Raw genomic sequence first — 17170 nt, forward strand, 5'->3', positions numbered from 1 at the left:
CATTCCCTGTTAGGCATGTGGGGATGTGGGGTGTGGGTACCTTCTGCGGTCGGTGGCGGCACATTGGCTGCAGTACCTGTATGGCCTGGTCATGGGGGGCAGCCTCTCCTGGCCTGTCTTACCCTGGGGGACCTCCAGGGGAGCGGTGGTGCCTAATGCCACTAGAGGCTCAACATCCAGAGGGAAGTTTGCTTCATGTTGCTTGCTATGATGCTGGACAGGACATTAAAAGAAAAAAAAAAAAAAAAAAAAAAAAAGAAACCACCAATTCAAACTCCATTCAAAGTGGCCACAGACAACCTTATTTAATCTTGGCATAAAAACTTCCCCTAAAAGAAGTAATTTAGTTTCTGCAAATTACGACAATGTAACTAAATCAGCCATAGAATCAGCTGACAGGTGGTCAGCTTTACCTATTTCCATGATTGGATGTATTAATATTCTTTATCTTTTCCAATCCCCCCCCCAAACTTTTTGCAAAAACGAAAACTATTTTTTGCAATTTTATATGCAACAACAAACGGACCAGACTTACTATCTCTCCCCTATGACAATGGAAGCCCTAGTCTTCCAAATCTCTGGTACTCTTGGGCGTCTCGACTCTCTGCTGCACCCTGCTGGTTTTCAACAGCAACACTATTGTCCTGGGTAAAAATGAAAAAGGTTAGTACATCTTCCCTACCACTTAACCTATATTTGTCCTCAAGTAAACTAATAGAACTAAAGAAGAATTCACAAAACTCTTTTGTCAAAAATACAATTTAGATTTGTGATTCACAAACATAAAAATGAAATTCCATCACTGTCCCAATTTTTGCCAATCTGGGGCAACTGTGCCTTCACACCTGGTAAAAATTACTTGGGATGTCAACAGTGGGCTGAGACAAGTCTCTGTGAAACTGCAGATCTATTTTTTTAAAACACACTCATGTGTTTATTAAGGCCTGAGACAAAAATATGATATCCAGTCTTTACGTTCAAAAGTTTTATGTTCAAAACGCAAAAATCTTTTAACCTTCCAAATCTTACCACCCTAGAAGAAATAGCAATAAACTGCCAGAGTAAGAGGGGTTTAATATCCCTTTTTTATGACACAATTAAAGATAGCCTCCTAAAAAAAAAAAAAAAAAAAAAAAAAAAAAATTAGCAGGCAAGGTTTTAAGACATAAACAGTCAAATCTCTGTTGAAGACTGGGAGGTAGCATGCTTGGAAGCCCAGAAACAGTTAATAACTCTCATTCCAAACTAATCCAATATAAATGGCTAATGGAAACCTATGTGACTCCTACCTTGCCGAACAAATTTGATTTAATACCCCCAATGTATACACTGAATGTGGTACTAAAGGTCCTTTAATCCACTGTCTATGGGAATGTCCCCATTTACAAACCTTTTGGGCAGAGGAGCTAAACATGCTTTCATTGAAGATCAAGCTATGCCCAAAAATCTTCTATTGAAGATTTTGATTTTTCTGAGCGACACCTTACTTGTTCTCGTACTATTTGTTGGATGTTCTGAAGCATTCAAAACACATTTTTGTCAAAAAAAAAAAAAAAAAAAAATGCTTTCCCCCTAAGCCCCTAAAGGTCTGAAATGTTAGTAAGGATAATCTTGGACAAACTCATTTCTTCCTTTGTTTACTATGTTTGTATAAAGCAAAAATATATCATTTAGTGTGTTGAAAAGAAGTTCTGGTCCCTGCCACCTGGGATCTCTTTTATTGATCACTTGTTGATTATTTACAGTAATGACTTATACTGAAACTGGCTCACAAAGAACACAAGCATTCAACCTTAGCAGCATTTCAAGAAAAAGAAGGAAAACAGTGAAGGGTTTTTATTCATTATATTGTATAATATGGAATCAACAAGCAAACATTTCCCTCCAGAACTTGAACATGACAAACACAACTGTCCACAACAAAATAAAGAAACAAGAGAAAAATAAGTATTATTGATTAGGTTGGCCAACAAACATCAGTTCATTTGAAAGAATGCAACAGTTGTTAAAGATGATTTGCACAAAACTCCAGAAGGTTCATATGGATTATTTTTGATTTCTTACAGAATCTGTACACATGATGTTTTTGGCTCTGACCTTTGATGCTTTATAAAAAATATGAGTGTTTAATTACTAAAGGATCACCAATGCTGCTTTCCCAATACCAACCCATTACCACTGTATCTCACTAAAAGTGGTGATAAAATAAAAGCACCAATAACCATAAAAGAAGATTACATAAAGTAATATAAATTTAAAAAGCAATATGACATATATGTATGCAGATTTTAATATGTGCAACCCTTTCTCTCTCTTTTTTTATTTATTTATTTTTTTTTTTTTACATTTTTTTATAAACCAACCCAAGTCTGTACTTCATCACATGTCGGGAGGGCTCCTTGGTTTTCATTATGCTGCTTGCTGTTGAAGGATGCAGACTTTTGGGGCCTTTTATAACAACAGATATTGATAATATGAGGGTGCATGACTCCTAGATTTCACACTAAACTACTGGTGGACCTCATGCACATTACTGGCAGCAGCAGTTCTTAATTAAATGTAGTTTTATTACATAAAATCCCAGAATATACTTATTTTAATTATAGGTTGTAATACAAAGAGTGGACTGAATAATTCCTGATTATAAAAAAGACAAGAGAAATTAGTAAAAATATAATGTTGAAAAGAAAACAGGGGTTGGGTGTTCTTTAGTATTAAGAGAAAACATCAAGATAAAAAACTGAGTTAAAATGATCTTTAAACCACAACACCACAAGTTAAAATGTCTCTATTTAAGATGCTAGAAAAGCCCACCTCACACTGCTCACAATGTTTGGATTTTATGAATAATCTATTTAGGATATACCACCTAAAAAAAAGACACATTATCTTAATGGTGTGTCTTGGTTTAGAAATATTCTTACCTCCATTTTTTCTCAAAATTTTAACTACCATGTACTTTTTTTTAAATTCTTGCCTACATGGCTTTGGAGTATAACTAGTGTGAATTGGCTGTAATGAATAATTTCCTTGGAAATAGTTAATGCTGACCTGAATAGGATGAACTTTATTTATCCAAACAGACCAAGTATTCGTCTGTCTGTGTTCTGAGGTAACTACCACCACATGGCTTTTCCACACACCAGGTTGTCTTGCAAGAAATTTCAGATCAGTGAATGACTCTAAACTAATTTGCACTATCTGCTCCAAGTGAATTATCAATGTAACAATCCCCCTATGCTTAGCAAAAGCATGACCGGACAAGCTAGTGTACACAGTCCCTTGGGCTGCCAAAGCTATCACCCTCTGAGGGGGAGCAGCCCCTTTTGCCAGGATACCATCTCTAAGCAAAATGCTTTGAGATGAACCTGGGTCAGACTCATCTACCTGACCTGGATGACTCTTATCCATTAGTAACATATAGTTACCACTGGGATTTGGTCCCATTATTTTCCAGCCTGCCAAAGGACCAGATGCCAAAGGAGCAGAGCCCTGGGTCAGAGTTGGGCTACTAGGTAGTAGCACAGTGGATCCGATTGGACTTGTAGTGCTTACAGGACTTTTAAGACTTTTAGAGCCTTTGGTGTCCTGGATAACCAGCCCTGAAAGAGAGCTTTGGGCTCCACTGATTACAAGTCCAGATGGACTTTGGGGACCATTGATTAGAAATAGGCCTGGAAAATTGGTTCCTTGAGATCCACCCTCTACCAGAACTGTGCTCTGTAGATTTGGTGCAACTACATAGTGCTGGGGTTGCACTACAGAGCTGGTAGTGTAATAAATCGGCTGCTGTTGTAATACAACTGTCTGAGCTGGATAAGTCAGTTTAGTAGAATCACTAATGTTAGTTGAATGACTCATATTAGAAAACCTGGAGTGAGGAAAAGTCATGGATGGTGAAGTAGGGCTTACTGTACTGACAGATGATGATGATGATGATGAATACATGTTAGTAGATGATACAACTTTTTCTGTCTTCACGTCAGTATGCTTTGTCTCAACAACTGGCGGAAACTTGGGCTTCATAACCTTTTCAACAACATCAGTTGTAGTTTTGACAACACCTGTTGGTTTAGGTATCAGGGAGGATTTGAGTTCCACTGGTGGGGAAGGGGAACAGATCTCAGCCAGAGACTTGAATTTTAGCTCAAGGTCATTGAGGAAGTCCAGACCATGGTCAGACTCTGGGAGGCTGGAGAGGTCCACTGAGCCAGCAGATGAGCCCTGGCCTTCATAATCATATACCAACAGAGTGTCTGTCACTGGCACAGCACACGCTGCTTTCTGTTTGTGGCAAAGAAAGAGAAGAAACATTACTACAAAAATATTTTCAACACAACTTTACAGTATGCGTATGTGTGCAGTACACCTGCAAAGCCAACATGTTACCTGTGAGTAGTAATCATTAAGTAAGGCATCAGGAAGAGCAATTTCCTCGTACAGAGCTGCTGTTTGTTCAAAACTTTGTTTTTGTCTGCTCAATGAAGTAATATCAATGCCGTTGTATGACTCCCTTGAAACCCTATAAGTGCCATCAGCCATTAGTTTCTGGTTGTTGTCCTGTAACTTGTGCAGAGATTCATAATAGAGCGGTGTCTGATACGTTTCTGTGATAGCTGAGGAAAGGCTGTTAAAATGTGGTGCTGCTGTTGTCTCCATGCTTTGCTTGGTACCCAGCATAATGGGAGCACTTAAAAGTGGTACTTCCTGCGTAGAAAGACAGAGAGAGAAAGAAAGAGAGAGAGAGAGAGAGAGAGAATATTATGCATTATGCAAGCAGTATTTTGCATGGTTTTGATTAATTAGAAAAATTATTACAAATAATGCAATCACAGCTAGTAAAATATCTGAATGAAAAGTATGAATGAATGAAACAAATAACCTGAACAACTACTCAGTCTGTGTTTGTCTTAGTAGATCCAACAGCCTATCAAATTCGACACAGTAATTGAATCAAGTGTGTTGGAACAGGGATACATCTAAAACTTGCAGGATGAGGGTCAAGGTTCCCCACCACTGATTTGATGCATTATGCCAAAATAACAATAACAAGGTATTATTTTCTTTCCATATGATGGAAGAAAAAAGAAGTTAACCCACCTTATCTTCACCAATGCCTTCAGTGTGATAGGATATCAGTTGTTCTTTAGTGTCAAATGGCAGATCAGTGAACTGGTCAGGGAAAATGGTGCCAGCTCCTCCACATTGGCAGAACAGCAAGATAAGAGGGATGACTGCAAAGCGAAGGAAAGCATTCTCTTTGATGGAAAGATTTTTCTCTAAGACACTGAGGCAAGGGTTTATAACTGATAAATAATTAAGGATGCATATTCTATTTTAAAGTGCATTTAAAAATGCACAAATTATGTATATTTTTGTATGTGCTAATAGTATTAAGATGAACTTACACAGGAGTAAACACGTAGCCATTATGACTGGGCCAATGAGTGATAATGAGAGGCCAGATGATGTGGAGACAAGTTTGGATCCTCTTATGCTGCAGTACTTTGCTTCCTCACAGGTACATACGTCCACAGTAAAAACCTCAGGGGATGGGCAGGACAGACCCTGAGCATCCAACACCTCCACATGCAGCTCATACGAGCCTGGCCACAGTTCCTCATGAGAATGAAGAGCAGCAGTCGTGTCTGGTGACATAAAAACACAGATGTAAAACACACACTAATATTAATTAATATATTAATATTAGCTGTAATTTTGGAAGTCTTATAAGTTCAATAGCTATATTACTGGTGAAATTACTATTAATTCAGTTCACTTTTATTTACAGCAAGCCTAAAAACACCAGTTCAACACAACTGGTTGCTCTTTAAGGATGGGTTTCATAAATTATAGCTATATTTGTATTAATTTAATACTCAGTACTGATGATTAATTAACCTCTGGACAAATAAAGTAACGATCAGTATTAACATAATATGAATTAATTTAAAGGCTCACTAACACTTATGAATAATTTCAGCTACAGGGAGACTGTGCTTGAAATGGTGATTTACTGCACTTGTTGGTCCTCTGATCATTCCTAGTTTCCCTCAGTATTTTCTTCAGATAAAGCAGGAGATGACAAGCTGAACACTGTGAGATTGTGTAATAAGTAAGCAGCTCAAGTAATGGTATCGCTTTATATTAAATTACAAAGTACAGAAGAAATAAGCAAAAGAGTCAATGCAGATCTGAGTCTGTGCAAAAACATCTTAAGATAATGTTTATATCTCTGTAATCATTGCTTGTATCTACGTGTTTATCATTTTCTTTTAATTGCAAATAGTAGTACCAATGGCTGATTGTCCTCTAAATTAAAGGAAGTCAAAGAATTTAATAATGCAAATAGAAAGTATTTGTTAACTCTATTTTCTGAACTCAAACTGATTTTCTTACCATTGATGAGCTCTACATCCCATTTGCCCTGTGTAGTATCAGGTATGATTCTGAAAGAGTATGGTTCTGCGTTTGGACTGGAATCTTCATCAAAGCCGGTGACATACACAGTTCTTTCATTGGAGCACTGACTGGTGTGTGTGGTGGTCAAAGTTGGACAGTGGTCATTGGAGTCTGCGACTTGAATGGCTATTGTTCCCGTGGCTGTCTTGGATGGCATGTCTGAGGAAAACAATAGCTAAATTAGTGCGTGACTGAGTTTAGTATCTTGTCTTTACCACAAAGGCTAAGCTTATGGTGAAGTTTTGCTCCCTACTGAACTGACTTCAACTTGAATGTCCTTCTGTACTGTTTGATAAAACACATTTTTAATTACTATAATGAAGCTTTTGCAATTATAACTTCTTCAAGTTTTCGTCATTTAACCATGAAGTAGCATCTCAACCATTTCTATAAAAAAACAACATAAAAAAATCCATTGATTCTTTCTCATATTGTCCCAAGGAAATGAAAAAAATGTTCTTTTAACGAGAACATTATATAGCATTTTTCCCAATGCAAATGACTCAGCAATCTTTAGAGGGAAAATAACAATCATAGCAAGAAGATAGATAGTTGGCCTTCTGGGGACGGGTCGTTTGCAAAAACTTCATACTGCTTTGTGTTGCTCCCTGTTCTGTTCTGCACCATGAGTTAAGTGTATGTGTGACCAGTAAACATTCACCCTGTGGGTGAATAATAAACTGAGTATGTTCTAGTGTCAAACCCAGTGTTATTTTAAATTTAGCCTGTTGTAAGTTAAAGTATTTTTTCTTTCAACATAGCTATTACCAATATCAGGATGATTCTTAAAGTCTTGATTTTGTCTTGTTTTTCTCAAACATATGTTAAAACTGGAAAATTATGTCAAATGTGCTGCAGGGCCTCAGCTCATCTTAAAGGCGGAAACTTGTTTGAATAACCAAGTGGTTTGACAGGTTCTGTCATGATTTATGAGTTTCATGTTATAGCGTCTCTTTACAAAGTATACTGCTAAATTCCTCATGCAACTCATGCGCTGACAAGTCATAACTCATCAGAAAAGAAGACGTTCTCTCATGAGCATGTTATACAGAAGAAGGCGTATTTCTGACAGTAGTATTTACCTTTGGTGATAGCCAGAATCTTAGCATAGTAGACCCCGTTCTGTAAGAATGGTGACTCTCTGTCAGGTTGCTTGTTGAGTTTAATCTCTGCTGTTTCTTCATCGACAGTAAACCAGTTGTCTGGATCGTAGGCTTTGGCATAACTGAAGGAACATGAACAATAAACAATGAGGACCATAACATTCTGCTTAGCTCTTGACCCAAGAAATAATGGACAGAAAATTCATTAACAAAATATAAGAATTATTGTAGTGCAAAAGATATCCACCAGAGGGCATAAGGCAAGAATTACACTGAACACAACAGGTATTAAGTTACTGATTATAGTGGTTATTACATTTTTTCCATATGGTGAATAGGTGGCAACAGGTCTCAGAAACTGTATATTTACATTATATTTACTGTATATTTACATTACATTACATTACAATGTAATGTAATGTCAAGTAATAATACATCTTTGGTAATTTTCTGTCAGTGCAAACAAAATTAGTGCAGCATTTCACAGAAGACTAATAACACCTAATAGAAGTACTGAACCAAATGTAAATGTGCTTCACCCATTGCCATAATGAAATGGTTGTGTTTTAATGTCACCCAGAGAAAACAGCTTAATGACACTGACAAGGAAATTACCAACGATGTTTGATAGGGATACAATATCATATATAAATGAACAACAATCACAAATTCTGCTATGAAAACTTTTTGATACAGTTAAATTCAGGAGTCAGCAAATGATATGAGATTTTATTATTTTTATTGCTATTTCCAACCATACGTAGCACTAAGTAAGTCCACCATGCCTTTTTTGGGATCAAGTTTGTCACTTTCTCTTGATGCATACACAGTAATCTCATAAAGGACACATATAGGGACGGCATGGCTCAGTGGGTAGAGTGGTCATCCTGTAGCCCAAGGGTTGTTGGTTCGACGCCCAGCCTTCAAGCTCATGTCGAGTTGTCCCTGCACAGGATACCAAACCCCTAATTGCTCCTGATGGGTCGTGGTTAAGTGCCTTGCATGGCAGCTTCCGCCATCAGTGTGTGAGTGTGTGTGTCAATGAATAATGGATACACAATGTAAAGCGCTTTGGGTGCCTTGAAAAGTGCTATATAAATCTAATCCATTATTAATATTATATAGCATATATCCTTATATCAATGGCCTGCAGAGGTATGATCAGGTAGAAACTCTACATGCTTTCTTTATGCAGCAGTTGAGGTTTCACTTGGCTAAGCAAACTATTTTATCAAAAGTCTGTGTCTTTGATTGTTTGCTTGTTTGAATGACTGAAAAGGTCAACAATTTACATGAGGTATGCTAACTTTTTCCCATCACTGTTTCTATTGGAATGGGAAAATCATTCATATTTTAAACTTTTTATATATTGGTGGTGTAAAATATATATTTACCAATCAATGACATTTCTCTCGATCATTAATTGTCACAAATGTTAGCATGACAGTGCATTAATTTTAAAAGTTGAATTTGGTAAACATTACAAATAACAATATGTCAAACATCAATGCTTTCAGAGAACTGCTAGTGTATATAATACTAACACTAAAACTTCACTAACCTGACATCTTCAGCTGGTTTCCCAGTATCTGGATCAATAGCGTTGAACACAGCAATAACGCCACCTTCAGGCATCTCATTTGGGTCCTCAGACACAGGAACATCCTTGGTGTTGGGTACAAATGATGGACCCTCTGGCACATTGTTTACTGCTATCTTAATTGGATAGCTTTGTGGTTTGGTCTTTGGCTTTGGTTTTGGTTTTGGCTTTGGTTTTGGCTTAGGCCGTGGTCCTGGTCCTGGTTTGACGCCTGGCTTAAGTCCAGCACCCACTCCAGGCCCAGCACCAGGCTTGATCCCAACTCCAGGGCCAAGCCCTCCTGCTGGCTGAAGCCCTGCATCCAACCCCAAATCAACACCTCCTTCCAGATCAGCATCCAGCCCTGCATCTAGCCCTGCATCTAGCCCTGCATCCAGACCGGCATCCAGACCTGCGTCCAACCCTGCATCTAGCCCCACATCCAAACCTAAATCTACTCCCAGGTCTACTCCTGCATCCAAACCAACTCCAACACCAGCCCCAGCACCCGCACCCGCACCCGCACCCCCTCCACCTGCACCTCCACCACCACCTCCACCTTCCCCAACCTGAACATCCACATCCATAAGTATAGCATCACCCTCTACAAAAGGAGCCACATTCTCAATAAGCAAGCCAAGTTCAAGGTTTTGTAGTTCTTCAAAGTCCACTGGCTGTTTGGTTCAGATGGGTGACAGAGGGAAATGAACAGAAATTATAACAGAATGTGAAAAAAAATTTGAGACCCAACATCAACAACGATGATAATAATAATAATAATAATAATAATAATAATAATAATAATAATAATAATAATAATAATAATAATAATAATAAAGTTCAAAATAAATGTTTGTTGTCATATATTATAATAAAAAGATTACCTTGATCAACTTTAAGATGCCTTCATTGGTTTTTTTGTCCGTCTCAATGGAAAACAAATTATCCTCGTTTCCTTTGGCAATTGTAAAGACAGTAAGCCAGTTGTCTGTGTGTGCAAGGTCTTTGTCCAGAGCTTTAATTTTCATCACTATTACATCAGCAACATTTTCATCCACTGAGCCGGAATACTACAAAAAGAACATAGAAACATTGAGAAGAAACACATCTATCAAATATCTGTCTTTGATATTAGCACCCAGGCTGCTATATATATATATATATGTATATATATATATATATAAATTTTTTTTAAATGCTAATGTTTGATGTACGAAGGCTTGTTTTATTTAATATGCACTGACGTGTCTTGCACTTTTTTTCTTGTGCAGCCCGTGTGGTGTGTGTGGTAGTCTGTGTTGTTTGTTTTTTGGTATGAGCGTGTGTGTTGATCCTTGACACACAGCTAGGCAATGTCCATAGTCCAGGACCTAATTCTTTTGGTATGACAACAGGTTTGTGAACTCTTTTTGCTGCATTGATATATTCTACAAATTATTGGTTGAATTTGTCACCTCAGATTTTTCCAGCGTGGGGATGTTGTCATTGATGTCCAGGACCTTGATCTCTACAGTTCCCGTTCCTGATTGCCCCCCTGGTGCCCCTCCCATGTCAGTTCCCTTTACAACCAGTTTGTAGAAGTCATGTGTCTGCCAAAAAACCAGTAGACAAAAGGCATCAACACACAGCCTCATGCTAACTCCTGTGAGAAAAGCTGAAAACATTAGATGTCAAGCAAATACAAGAGCAAAATCTTCTCAAGGTAAAAATGTAGCTCAGTGCAGGAACAATAGTGGTCTAAAAAAATATCAGTGCATAAAAAATTATTCAAAGTATTTTTCATGAGACTAGTTCAAACTTTGTACAAGATTGCAACAAATAAAACTGACAACTGGATGAATTAAAAAATTTAAGTTGTTGATTAAATAATTAGAATTTATTTTTTTGTACTAAAAGGCTAAAGCATGTGTGCATCGTGTCTTACTGAGTGTGCAGAAAGCTTTACCTCTCTGTCCAGTGTGGGCTCTTTAACATACAGTTTCCCAGTTTTTTCATCAATAGTGAACATGTGACCTGTGCCCTTTGGCTCCTGACTGATGATGGAGTAGGAGATTTGTGCATTAAGCGTGCCATTCTGGTCATCATCTTTACCCTCAATCTGCATAACGAAGGCTCCTGCAATAGATCACAACAAAAAAGATTATCTTAGTAGAATCCACAAGATCAGAAGGAAAAAAAGTATGTTGGAGAGAGCATGGATGATTTAAAATGGTGTAAAAAAAAACAAAAAAACAACAACAACAAAGAAAAGGAGAACTGCACTGATGTTGGATTATCAACATATTCTAGGTGTAACTCAATTCAGTTTACACTAAAGGCAGTACGAGACAAAAAAGTAATTACATTGGCAAGAAATTGGTTTTAACAAACAAACAAATAAAAAGAAATAAGGAATGCAATGATAAGCAAAATAAATGCAAAGAAAAAATGTACCTTTATTGCAATACTGTGTTTATCTAATTATAAGTTTATGAAAGTGCATTAATTGCAGCAGACCGTAGCTCTCTTTCTCAGTGCTTTTGTGTGTGTGTGTGTCTGTGTGTGTATTGCTTATGTTTGGATACAGCTATAGGCATTTTGGGTACAGCTGCTAAGACACACCAGTCATTAATTTTCAGCTATAAATTTGGATTATAAATCAGTTTCACAGCACTTACAACTTGGGACATATCTGATACAATATTGTTTTCCAGTCTTGACTTCATTGATGAAAAATGTGATGCTTTACTGAGGTCGTCAATTCACATTGCAATCCACATGTTGTGCAGATCTTGACTCCATAGTCTGATGTTGTTAATCATTATTAAAGGCCTGTGTAATAATAAAAGATTATGTTTACAGCCTAAAAGTTGTTCCCTGACTCATGATGTCCAGATGGTCAGTCCACCTCTGATCTGAGGTAACAAAGATTGTAGCTGATGGTACATGGAAAAATGAAGATGTACTTAAACATATTTTTAGTTGTGGTGCAAGAGAACTTTCTCCTTGTTAGGAGTCCAGGGCCTTTGGGACATTCTAGTGAAACAGAACATCTCTCATGTCTGTCAAGAATGCCAAAACAAATAAAACCAGAGACAAAGACCACATAAGAAGTACCAAATGAACATAATAAAGAGCAGACACCCAAAGACATACCACTGCTGAGCAAAATTGTTGAGCAGCATTCCAGGTTATCTAAGCAGGTCATAAACAGTATTTGGTGAAACATCTTAGAGTATTCAAATGACTTTTTTGTGGTAACATTGCAGGTTAGTATTTTTTAATTCAAGCAATCTATTACTCTACTACCTGTTACTTTCTCAAAAGAAGTGCTATGTTACTGCTGACATTTTCCCAAATCCGCCCATGACTTTTTGTTGCCACAAAATAAAAAAGAAAGTAAGAAAGAGAGAAGAAGGAAATCCTTGACCACTCTCTCTGCCTCCTTCCTTCTCATTCACTCCTGCATATGTCAAGCCTTCAAGGAAGCACCTGCAGGCTGAGCACAGCCTCGACAGCCAGCCCTCAACTTTGCTAAAGCTGCCACTCCGATGGAAAACTGAAAAATGTTGTTGGTCATATGGTAAGGGAGATGCTACAAACAACTGTGAAGTCACCACCTTTCCTCGAGATCATTAATAATATCACTATAAATTGTTAAGTCGTGTATGTTTAGCCCCAGATGTTTGATTCAATGATTATCTGTAACAGCTAATATCAATAAGCTGTAGAGGGAATGCCGCTTTTGACATTTTTGTTCTTAGCCCGAAAAGCCTTGATTATTTACTCTAAAGCAGATTAAGATTAAGTAAATATTGGCTGACTTTATAGCCAAAACACACAAGGAACTGCAAAGTGTGAGTGATCATATTTTCTGAGGCAAAGGTTTATGTACAAAAAACTGTACACTTTTGTTCATGGCTGTCTATGGGCAGGGCTGCAGATTAGGAACTGAAATAACACTGTCCACCGCAGGGAAACATTTTTTTGCAAGGGGTGTGACCACCCAAGCCCAAAAAAAATGTTACAAAAGGAAAACCTGCCTGATCAAGGCAAAGCCTCCTCCAAAGGGCTCCTTGGATGGGTTCATGTTACAGTTTGATAATACTTACATTTTATCTCTTCTATAACGTCAAACATCTACAACTTATTATTAATCAGCAAACACAATCCTAGAGTTGTTTTCCTTATTACTTGTTTAAACTAAGTTTGGAAAAAAAAAAGAAAAGAAAAAACACAACTCTTATCACATTTTAATGTAAATGGTGGTAACCATTTAATGACTCATAGCAGTCATGGGATCCTATTTTCTTCACCCGAGTCTAAGTCTCGCCTCACCTTTTTTGCTTGACTCTGTGATGTTTCCACTGTGCAGTTCAAAATAAGGAGGGTTGTCGTTGTCATCCAGGACAATGACTGTCAATGGAATTTCTTCCTCTGCTATGGACCCATTTTTGTATTTAGCAAGGCCTTTTAGCTGCAGGGATCACACAAAGAGACAGAACATGATTAGACTGTTTATAGTTCTTAATTTTCCAAGTGTCATATGGCGCAAAAAAAAAAAAAAAAAAAAAAAAAAAAACAAAAAAAAAAAAAAACAAAACAAAGAAAAAAAACAGGTGTAAATTGGATCATTTACTATTTAACCTTCTACAACAGCTCTCTATATTCAGGGTGTGAACATGTTCATCAGTAAACTCAGCTTGGCAAGATACTCAGTGGGAAAATTCCAAGCTTTTGTGTTTTAGGACATTGTTTTAAATGTCTTTTGTATAAAAAATTAGATTGAAATGTAGACCAGTAAATCACAATCTAGTATATGTTGTCTTTTTCTTTTTTCTGCTTAATGGCTTGACTACATTTTTATATTGCAACTGAAATTAACATGGACATCTATCATCACACCAACTGACGTTTTACACAAAATAAAAATGGCTTACATGAAAGGTGGAGTGTTTTTCCCGGTCCAATGTGTCAGTAATTTTTACAAATCCGGTGTCATGATCCACCACAAAGAGGTTGAAGGGTGGTTTGTCAGCTCCTGGTCCTGAGAGGTAATACTCTACCTTTTCGTCTTTGTCCTTATCAGAGCGAATCTGTAAACATAAACAGTGTATTTGAGAAATATTCTTAGTTATAGTGTTCCCCCACCTTGTTGTAAATGAGGTTTTTCATTCCCAACAAGAAAACATTTCCATTAAAAAGTCATTATAATAATTATTATTCCTCAGTAAAAATTTTGTTAGTATGATGAATATAAGGTTATAGTCATGGTTATTTACTACTATATATATTTAGTGTGTTTGTTTTTCTCTTCTAATCTATTTCCCTTATATTTACATTTGACTAGAGTTACTTTTACACATTGCAAAACATCGACATGTGTAACTTCTTCGTTATTTGTGTTATTTTGTCATTATTTTGTCATTATTTTTTCCATTTTTCTCTGTTATGACTTATTTGTAATTATTTGTACAGTAGGTTTTTTCCAGAGATGGATGTTTGTGGTTTCTTGTGTAAAAGGCAGACTGTTTGAACAAAATGTCGTTGGAAGTGTGTGCCAGCTTGACGCCTCGGGACAAATTGTCTGTGTGACTGTTTCAACTGACAACAAACTGTTTAGACTTGAAACAGGTCTGTTCACTGTAGGTTAGTGGAAGAGCAGCCAGTGTATTTAAAAATTTTTAAAAGAAAGTTTTGAAAGTCATTACACACTTTGATGTGTCTTAGTAAAATAAATTTTTTTTTAAATCAAACCAAATACCTTTGCAATAAAATCCAAATGGCTGTAGACGGTGTTCTCCTTCAGCTTGGTCGGTGGTAGGATCCACTCTCTTTTCATTCTCCTCACATTCTTTGTCCTCTTCTCAGCCGCCTCAGCATTGATCATCTGAAACCATAAAGGAGACAATTGTGAGTGACAAGTAACAGTATGGTCTTGAACCCGTGAGATTATCTGCAGTTCGTTTCTCAGCCCATCCACATGTAGAACCTTGCATTGATCTCCACCTTGGTGTGGCAGAGAAAAAAAAAACCCTCCATGTCTGCTTATTTAGATTAATGAAAAGAAATGAACCCAAACTAATTTCTGTTGTCTTTTAACTTCATATTATTGAATTTTTTTTTTTTTTTTTTTTTTTGCAGTCAAATAAACAGAAGCTAACACAATAATGAGGGAGTGAGGTGCAGGTCAAAGTTGGCCTGTACAATATGTAGTGTCTGGTAACTGAATGAACCATTTGATGTTGATTTTGTAGGAAAAATGACCCAGTGATCCAAAGATTTTCTAAATTTTCATTTTTAAAATTCTAAACAGGATGCTAAAGATGTCTAAAATAAAAATGCAGGTGATAGTAGAGATAAAATAAACAGATAAACCAAACAGTAAAATGAAATTCAATAAACTCTGGAGGAAGGATAATCCCTTTAAAGACCATACAAAAAGGAGGATAAAATTAATCAAACATAATATATATGGATGTTTCACACGGTTCAACTTTCCAGATTTAATACCATTAAAAGTTGACCTTCAATGTTGTTAAAGGTCTGTTTTGCTAAAATGGAAATTGTCAACGTTTTAGCAGGTCTAAAGGAGTGTTACAAGGCACAGCATGAGCACAACCAGCCATCAGTGCTATGGCTTAGGGTTTCTGCTTTTAATCTGCACCATTGAAAGTATCAAAGAAGCTAAGTCAGTCTGTATGTTCTGTGTAAAATATGCAGAGGAACAAGTCCATACTAATCCTGTCTTGCTGGGTGAGGCTGCACAGCTAACTTGCCTGGACTGCGTGGATCAAAAGAAAAAAGCTTATAAAATGAGGACAAGTAATCACAGGTTAGGTGAACATGGCTGTGTGCAGCCATCCCCAGACGATCATTAATCTGATTTAAACAAACATGCTTCATATCAGTCAGTAAGTCATTGTCACCATCAAATCTAAAATAAACTAATATGTTTGACAATGTTTGACAGTCTTCAAATTCTGCCATTTCTCTAAACAGTTTTGGGTTTTATAAATATGATGAATATCCATGCCAACATGTACCTACATGTAACAACATATAATTAAAGTTTAATGGGTCAAAGAGTGGGAGGACAATTTTTACTATATAGGCCACAAGTTTTAATCACGGTTTTGTAATTAGGTGTATCTGCGAGGAGCAGTTAAATTTTTACAGTGGTTTATCTGTTCCATCACGACATTGAACATGTTCCGGTGAACTGGTGAAACTACTTTCACTCACGTCTGAAAGCTGCACAAACTAGTTGCAGTGAAGAATATTAGAATATTAGAATATCAGTGCACTGTGTTGTAAACCAAGATATTATATTCAGATGTGTATGTAGGTATTAAATTCCAAAACTAATGTAAGTTGAGCAAAACACAGTTAGTCTCCTATGATGAGTTGCATTTGATACAATGCTGTGTAATACATGAAAAGAATTTCTTTCTGCAACACTTTCTTTCAGGGACTACAGTAAATCCCGATTTGTTAAGCTGAACAATATGAGTAGCTTTAAAGAAGTACTTACCAAGAAAAGCACTACCAGGAGAAGCAGGAGAATTTCTGCAAAGGAAACCCGAGCCATAACCGCTGCGGTGGAGCTGCGGTGTATTCGAGCTTGCAGTTTCTCAGAGTGGAAATGTGTGACATGAGCCTTTTCTAAAGATTATGTCACTTCTGCTTCTCCCTTCTCTCCAAAGAGGTAACTATAGTAGTAACCCCCCCCCCCCCCCCCCCCCCCCCCCCCCCCCCCCCCTCCTCCCCTTACTTCAGCTTCAACTATCACATACCTGTGTGTTTATGACAGGTGTGGTTGACATGTCATTTGAAAATTTAAGGCAAAGCCTCAGGGTTGAGTGTGAAGGTTCACAAAGACAGTAAAGTAGAATGCACAGCAGAAAAAGCTCAAACTTTATGAGAAAATGGTACTCTAATAAAGAATATTTAATCATTGTGCAATCTTTGTTGTCTGGAGCTATACAGGACAGACTATCAGTAAGTTAGAAGAAAGGAGATGAATCATTTTTGGTTTTTGGAGAAA

At 37.1% G+C, this 17170-nt stretch overlaps 1 protein-coding gene across 1 annotated transcript; it reads right to left on the bottom strand.

The window, feature by feature from the left end:
* Positions 1-1821: 1821 nt before the first annotated feature.
* Positions 1822-16825, bottom strand: si:ch73-74h11.1 (desmoglein-2). Its single transcript, XM_042007367.1, has 14 exons — positions 16658-16825; positions 14888-15013; positions 14064-14219; positions 13462-13600; positions 11090-11259; positions 10599-10733; positions 10029-10214; positions 9127-9818; positions 7545-7687; positions 6400-6621; positions 5409-5648; positions 5101-5234; positions 4390-4707; positions 1822-4284 (listed from the first exon to the last, which is right to left on the bottom strand). The coding sequence occupies exons 1-14, from the start codon at positions 16712-16714 to the stop codon at positions 2758-2760; spliced, it is 4245 nt and encodes a 1414-aa protein (XP_041863301.1). The 5' UTR covers positions 16715-16825; the 3' UTR covers positions 1822-2757.
* Between the last annotated feature and the right edge of the window lie 345 nt (positions 16826-17170).

Source organism: Melanotaenia boesemani, chromosome 14 (assembly GCF_017639745.1).
Source record: "Melanotaenia boesemani isolate fMelBoe1 chromosome 14, fMelBoe1.pri, whole genome shotgun sequence".
Classification (NCBI taxonomy): domain Eukaryota; kingdom Metazoa; phylum Chordata; class Actinopteri; order Atheriniformes; family Melanotaeniidae; genus Melanotaenia; species Melanotaenia boesemani.